The 7,834-nt window shown below is 39.8% G+C and overlaps 1 protein-coding gene across 1 annotated transcript; it reads left to right on the top strand.

Moving 5' to 3' along the window:
* Positions 1–5,116: 5,116 nt before the first annotated feature.
* ctsl.1 (cathepsin L.1) lies at positions 5,117–7,424 on the top strand. The gene is made up of 8 exons (XM_074691772.1): positions 5,117–5,138; positions 5,366–5,470; positions 5,769–5,911; positions 6,024–6,215; positions 6,301–6,492; positions 6,703–6,868; positions 6,957–7,062; positions 7,325–7,424. The coding sequence occupies exons 2-8, from the start codon at positions 5,371–5,373 to the stop codon at positions 7,422–7,424; spliced, it is 999 nt and encodes a 332-aa protein (XP_074547873.1). The 5' UTR covers positions 5,117–5,138; positions 5,366–5,370.
* The last annotated feature ends 410 nt before the right edge of the window (positions 7,425–7,834 follow it).

Here is a 7,834-nt window from a genome sequence, read left to right as displayed (position 1 = left end):
TGTTTTATCTTTTTCTTTTTAGTAATATTGTATATTAGACTTGTATGAGCCCCTTTTACCTGACAAGCCCTGACAAATGTCTAACTTTAAGTTATCAGTAGACAAAATTGACACAGAATTGCCTGCAATTAGTGAAAAAAAGCTAATGAGGTAAGAAAATGTATTTGTCAAGTTTCATGAAGAAATCATGAGAAATGTTACTTATTGGCACTAGCTCCAGTCTCAAGAAATCTCCCATCTCCCCCTCACCCCAGGTTAAGAGTCTGGGTGTTATCCTTGACAGCACCCTCTCCTTCACATCTCATATTAACAACATCACCCGGTCTGCTTATTTCCAACTCAGAAACATCAACCGTCTCCGCCCCTCCCTCACCCCTCACAGTACCTCTATCTTGGTCCACAGTCTTGTCACCTCCAGATTTGACAACTGCAACTCCCTCCTGTTTGGTCTCCCCCATAAAACCCTCCATAAGCTTCAACTGGTCCAGAACTCGGCAGCTCGCATCATTTCTCGGACTCCATCCACCCATCACATCACTCCCATCCTGCAGCAGCTCCACTGGCTCCCCATCACGCATCGCATCCAGTACAAAATCTTACTTCACACATTCAAAGCCATCCACAGCCTCGCCCCCCTGTACCTTTCCGCCCTCATTGACATTCATGTACCTGCCTGTACCCTTCGTTCCTCTTCTTCCATCCACCTCTCTGTCCCCTCTGCGCGCCTCAGCACCATGGGGGGCCGAGCATTCAGCTGCTCGGCTCCCCAGTTATGGAACTCATCACCCCCTGACCTCCACTATACTGACTCCTTACCACTCTTCAAAACAAGACTCAAAACTCACCTATTCAAACTTGCATACTCCCTCTGTGAATTTGCACTGTCTTTGTATTGTATGTCTCTTTTTAAACTTGCTTTTTACTCCTGCTTTTAATGCACATTTACGGTTACTTATGTGCTCTGCAACTGATGTAAGGTGACCTTGAGTGCTATGAAAGGCGCCCTGAAATAAAATGTAATATTATTATTATTATTATTATTATTATTATTATTATTATTATTATTATTAATTTTTAATTTTGTCATGAAACAAGACACTAAACAAGTATACGAAGGGGAGAACATGAAAACTTTACACAGAAAGACTCCTGCCTGGCCAGGGATGGAAATGAAAGATGAAGAATATGGAGAAATATGAAATACAAATGTGATTTTTTTTTACAGTTCCACTCAAAGCCATGCTAATGGCTAACAGGCTCACATTTAACAATGCAATAATTGCTAGGCGCCGCCTTTTTGGCTATGGCTGCCTTTTGCAGCAGCTCTCGCTTCTTTGTCCGTTTCTTGTAATTTTTTCGTCTCTTTTTTGTCGTCTTTGTATTTGGAGTGGATCATTACTTTGTATGGATCACTTGTTGGTCGTGGACACCAAACTTTTTTTGGCTTCAGCGATATTTTTACTACTTTTTCTCCTGTGTTTGTCTGGAGATCCTACATGTAACCATGGCTGCATTGTTTACATGTGAACTCAGCTTTTAGCAGTTGGTAGCATGTCAGCGCTAACTGGTGTAAGGCAACATGGACCTGTCCTTCCATCCATCGTTATTGGGAATGTGTGCTTTAAATGATCAATTCAGACATGATTTTTCTTTTAAGTCCAGTTCACCTGCTGTGAGCAGACAGGATCCAGGAGACAGAGACTGAACAGACTGCTGAAGAAGCTCAGTCCTGGACCCTGTGGAGGTGGAGGCTGGCTGAACTGGACAATGATGGACAAGCTGTCATCATCTATTTTCTTATGGACCTTTTTTGCAGTTTTTATACACTTTCTTACTTTTGTTTTCTTGATTGCTGCTGTGACTGCAATTTTGTTGTACTTGTTACAATGACAATAAACTTCTATTCTATTCTATTTTATTCTAATCTACAACACCTTTATTCAGCATCATCAGATTACTGTGAGCAAATGTTTGGACATGTTCAACAGCAGCTGACTAAGATGATGACAAAGAAGCACAAGACTGTACATTTGTTTTTAGTTTTATTTCATGGGAGCATGAAATACTTATTACTTGTAAAAAAAAAAAAAAGTGTAATTTCCCTGTGTACCGTAACAACCTATAGGGAGAAGTGACCATTATTAGCCCTGGGTGTTTACCAGCACTTCCTGTGAACAGCTGATCTGTTCAGTTGTGGTGTTTGTATGTTGAGTCATCATTTACAGTAAAACTTTGCATAGACAGTAGGGCATGTGATCTATGACCGATCATGTGACAAGTTTTCATTTGGGAGCATTTCACAGAAAACAAAAAGTGAAAAAACCCCATGAAGTCAGTTTCACTATCGTTCCTTTTTAAAAAATTATTATTTACCACGTTCTGAATAATATGATCAGAATTTTTAATTTCCCTCCACTGATTGCAAAAATTATTCAACAAATAGCTGGATACTGAAATCTGCAAATTGTTTTTCCATCATCATTAAATCCTGTAAAACCACTTCAGTTAACCTTTACATAACTTGATACCTAACTTTTTTGTGGCTTGTTTAAATTGTTTTATTCCCTTTAATTTCTAACTCATTGCATAACAGTGTATCTTAGCTCTAAAATTATAGGATGTTAAGGCGTAATTTGCAGATCTATAACCCAAGAGTCATGTGCAATCTGACTGAGACAAATAAAAGAAAAGAGTGTGCAACCAAAGCATGCAGCTAAATGTGGACACTTCATTGTCTGTAAGTTTGTTTTGCCTTTTGCAGAAACAATCCCTTGAGCTTAAAGCAAAAAAAAAAAAAAAAAACACTTGTAAAGACGACACAATGCAAACAGAAGCAGCTCAACTTGCCTTATTATATCCTCTTTCTCAAGGCTAAATGAACACGTACAAATGCACTTTGCTCTCTCGCCTCTGAACTCTTTCTTCGCTATTCGTTTTGTGCTGACTCATGACCCCGTCTTGTCAACTGACTGTTGTGGTAAAAGGTTTTACAACACTTGAGGTACATCACATTTATGTCTGTATAAAGGTACACATGACTTCTAACACACTCCCTAACTCCTCTATTCCAATTAAAACCACAGTCATGGCACAGTAAAAGATCATACTGAGACGTGTCTGAACTCATGTGGCTTCAAAATCCTGAATCATGGTGTCTGACAGTGGCATTTCAGTTCAGTGAACTCGAAAGTAGCCGAAAAGCAAGTAAACAGGAAGTCAAGGCTAAAGCTGAAATGTGAGATAAAACTATGAAACTGGAATTTCCAACAAGAAAAAAATGTTCTTATGGTCAGAAAGGAGTGCGGAAAGTTGTGTGCATCTAATATTATCTCGTTCCCGGAGACAGGCAAGACTGTCAGCGTGCCTGATCACAACTATGTTTACTTGTACACCCAATATTTGGGGTCAGCCCTTTGTTCCCACATTTCTGGGACATTTTCAAAAGCCTTGTGTTCCTATGTTTTCCTTAGATTGTAGCCCTATCCTCCAACAAGTTTTTTTGATAGCACTTTATAGTAAATGAATGAATGAATAGATGAATGATAAAATGTTCATTTAAAATATAAAAAAAAATGAAAATGAATATATATATATATATATATATATATATATATATATATATATATATATATATATATATATATATATATATATATATATATATATATATATATAAGTTTTTACAGTTGATTTTTTTTATTCATTTATTTTTTTTTTACTAAATATTCGAATAAACTTTATAAATGATCTGTTCTATTTCTGTTGTTAATTATAAAAGAAAATGTTTTTTTCCACTGTACCTACAGAAAAAAACCCAGCATGTAAAAACACAACTGTCTGCAAACTGGAGACAGACAAGCATACTCACGAGACACATCCATAGAGTTTAATGAGGTCTGTAAACTTTTAGCTTACCCCTCTTTTTTTTTTCTTTTTTCATAGCATCTTTATGGGGTTATATGTTTTCATGGCACTAACACCTCGTGAAAGACAGACAGGACAAACAAACAGGAAGAAATAAACAGCATGACAAAGCAGAAATTCAGCAGTGAAATCAGCAAATTTAAATACGAACACAAAGACAAAACTGCAGATATTAAATGTAGTATTTAAACTGTATTTTCATCATTTTTATGGGTATAAGGAATGGATTCAGTAGATTTACACATAAGTTCTTATTTCCCTCATTATTCATGTGTCTTGAGTGCTTATTATTCGCTCTCATGTTCCTGACAATGACAAGTATGTATAGTTTGAAAACAGGATGTGTGCATAGAAATTGAGCCTTGATACCTTTCAGTGGAAATTTTCATGAATCATAAATCCATAACATGACATGAAAGAAAAGATATGACTCTTCAGAATGTGTGTGGAGAATTTTCCGAAGTTTCTGAAAACAGTTGTGAGCCTGGGTGTTTTGTATAATTTTGACTTTTTTTTTTCTTTTAAATTAAGATGTAAAAACACTGCATCAGATTTGTGGGAATTGTTTTCAGAGACACAGACAGGGTAAGACTATTAAAGAAAAAAAAATCTTTCATGAAACCAACAATTCTGATGTGAGACTGTCTCAGCAGAAAATTCACCCACATGCTCTAGAAAAAAAAAACCTCACACCATCTGCTACCTACATATTTTCCACTTTGGTATCATAGATCTGTAGGGTTCACATAAATCAGGTGCACAACAGCACATGCAGTAGTAATTGTATCTTTGTGCTTACTTCATTTATGCTTTCTCAGAAGGATCCATGTGTGTGCGACAGGAATAAGTAGGAATCTACACAAACCTCAGGAGTGTTTCTACACACAAGGATGGCCTGTGTGTCCCCATGTGGTCATCATATATTTCACCACAATTAAATATACTGAGTAATCACACATGTCCTAATACTTCTAGTTCTGCTGACATGTTTCCCAGCAGAAATGGCATCATGAGAACTTCTCATAAAGGATAACTCCTCCTTTCTTTAATCATTGACTCTTTCCTCTTCTCTGACTTTACGAGCTGCTGACATCCACCTGACTGAACACACTGCAGGTCATAACTGAGGACGGCTATATAAGAACAGGTCTCTGTCACAGCCCTGCATCACCTACAGGTGCTTACACCTCAGACTTCACCACACTCCAACAAAGGTAAGCAGCTACTGCACACCCAGCAGCACACACCTTCCTGTTTAGCAGGGCGCTTGCATGCAGACTAGACATCAAGGCTAAAAAGATGAGTGGGAAGTTGTTTTGATACAGTAGCGTGCAGGGGAAATACTTTGTGAAGCATAGCTAAAGTGAAAGAGTTCAGTCTCAACCTGAGTGGTTTCCTGCTTGTCACAAGGGATCTGTGTGTTTCTCTTTGTGTGTGTCAGTCAGGATGAAGCTGCTGCTGGTTGTTGCTGCTGCTCTGGCCGTGGCCAGCTGTGCTAGTGTCTCCCTGGAGGACCTGGAGTTCCACGCCTGGAAACTCAAGTTTGGTAAGAAACTTGTCAGACAGCTTTCTTTGTGGGTTTTTTTTTTTTAACATCTCCAAAATACAGTATGTGTTTGGTTTCCGGTGAAGATACCACCTGTGCGACATCAGTTTGGAGTGGTTAACACATCACACGCTAAAAAGTCAGATGGGTGTTTGTTACCTTACACCTTCTTAACTTAGATCTAAAACTTTGTTCATGAATCCAGGACAGTAAACAATTTGTAAAAGGATTTATAAAAAGAAAACTTAGCAAAGACCACGGCCCAGTGTTTTTATTCAAATTATTTATGACTTTTCAGGAAGGACCTACAGCTCTCCATCAGAGGAGTCCCTCCGCAGGCAAATCTGGCTCAACAACCGCAAAGTGGTGCTGGTGCACAACATCATGGCCGACCAGGGTATCAAGTCCTACCGCCTTGGAATGACCTACTTTGCTGACATGGTATGCATGGAAATCAGGATTCTGCTACCATCCTCTTCCAGTTTTCAGCATTTTCTTTGTACATCTTTAAAAAAATAGCAAGTGACACCTGATTTTGTTCCCTCTTCGACAGGAAAACCAGGAGTACAAACACCTGATCTCCCTGGGCTGCTTGGGTGCCTTCAATTCCTCTCGCAGTGGCTCAACTTTCTTCCATCTGCCTCAGTTGGGTGATCTGCCTGCCACTGTTGACTGGAGAGACAAGGGATACGTCACTGACGTCAAGGATCAGAAGCAGTGTGGCTCCTGCTGGGCCTTCAGTGCTGTAAGTCCAATAACAAAGTCCTGTCTCCTCATTGTGACTTCACACAGCTGTTCTCTGGTCCCTGATGAGAGGATTCCTCTTTCAGACCGGCTCCCTGGAGGGTCAGAACTTCAGGAAGACAGGAAAGCTGGTGTCTCTGAGCGAGCAGCAGCTGGTTGACTGCTCTGGTGACTATGGAAACATGGGCTGCAGTGGAGGTTTGATGGACCAGGCTTTCCAGTACATCAAGGCCAACGGAGGCATCGACACAGAGGACTCCTACCCTTATGAAGCTGAGGTTAGGAGAATTTCTCTGTCTTTTGGGAGGGCCTGAGTGAACAGCTGAATAACACTGCCATCTTGTGGACAAAAGATGCAGCAGCCTTAACTTTGACAACATCAGAAAGACTTCTTATAGCCCATCTCTTACACTTTCCTTCAACCTTCTCACTTGTGTAATGACCCTTTTAACCAAATGTTTCTTTCACCTTGTCATATTTTTTTACAGGATGGTCAGTGTCGCTTTAACCCTGCCACCATAGGAGCCACATGCACTGGCTACGTGGATGTGAAAGAAGGTGATGAGGATGCCCTGAAAGAAGCTGTGGCCACTGTTGGGCCTGTGTCTGTGGGCATTGATGCCTCCCAAATGTCCTTCCAGCTCTATGAGTCAGGTGAGGAAATCCTCTTAATAACCTGTAAGTAGAAACTGGAAATACCTTTTCTTTTTTTTTAATGTAACTGTCTGATCCCTGTTTGTAGGAGTGTATGATGAGCCAGACTGCAGCAGCACTGAGCTGGATCATGGTGTCCTGGCTGTGGGCTATGGCACTGACAGTGGAAAGGATTACTGGCTGGTCAAGAACAGGTAAGACATGCCATAAATCCAGGTCTGCTATCGTGCTAATACCCGCCAGCTTGTACAACAGCGCAGAGATAAAGCTATGTTGCGCTTCTTTTTAATGCTTAACTGAAATGAAACTCACTGAGGATGTCCAACTTACTCTGAATAGCTACTAGTCTATCACTTCCAGCATTATGCCCATGATAACTTTTATGCCTGTTGGTGTGTTTGTGTTTTGTTTTTACATTTAGCAGCTAATTGTTTCTTTTATTCTGTGTTTCTGTAGCTGGGGTCTGAGCTGGGGAACTAAGGGATACATCATGATGTCCAGAAACAAGGACAACCAGTGTGGCATTGCCACTGCAGCCAGCTACCCTCTGGTCTGAGCAGGCAAGCTCCAACTCAATATCCCGCTTATTCAAAGCTCTGTTTAAAAAAATCTGTGTACAATCTGCGGTTTATTGCGCACTAACTGGTTATTTATGTGCATGTTTATTGGTTTTCCAGGTCCAAGGCTTCTTCCAGTGAGGAGGAGAATATGGCACATAATTTACTGTAATTTCATTAAAGAAACTGAGTTATGGAAGTACCATACGTCCGTTGTAGGAGGGTGCAGTCTGTGTGAGCCCTGATGCACTTTTAATAGAATTAGTTTTTTTATGAGTGTTGTAAATAATTGTAAAGAAATAAAAGGTTTAACATAAAAAAACATGAAGATTTTTGTGATTTCATGCTCGTTTATTGCCCACATTTATATTACTTGGTCATTGCTGATACCATGAGTCCAACAATAGTA

The sequence above is a fragment of the Halichoeres trimaculatus genome, unplaced genomic scaffold (assembly GCF_033239565.1).
Source record: "Halichoeres trimaculatus isolate MK-OKI-2021-1 unplaced genomic scaffold, fHalTri1.1 fHalTri1_scaffold_17, whole genome shotgun sequence".
Lineage (NCBI taxonomy): Eukaryota > Metazoa > Chordata > Actinopteri > Labriformes > Labridae > Halichoeres > Halichoeres trimaculatus.
Note: the sequence above shows the minus strand (reverse complement) of the source record. Positions and strands in the feature narration are given on the sequence as shown.

Bases quoted from the DNA above. Each gene is read 5' to 3' on its own strand.
- ctsl.1 (XM_074691772.1), top strand. From the start codon at position 5,371: ATGAAGCTGCTGCTGGTTGTTGCTGCTGCTCTGGCCGTGGCCAGCTGT. The intron at 5,471-5,768 runs GTAAGAAACTTG...ATGACTTTTCAG, and splicing joins CGCCTGGAAACTCAAGTTTG to GAAGGACCTACAGCTCTCCA. The intron at 6,216-6,300 runs GTAAGTCCAATA...TTCCTCTTTCAG, and splicing joins CCTGCTGGGCCTTCAGTGCT to ACCGGCTCCCTGGAGGGTCA.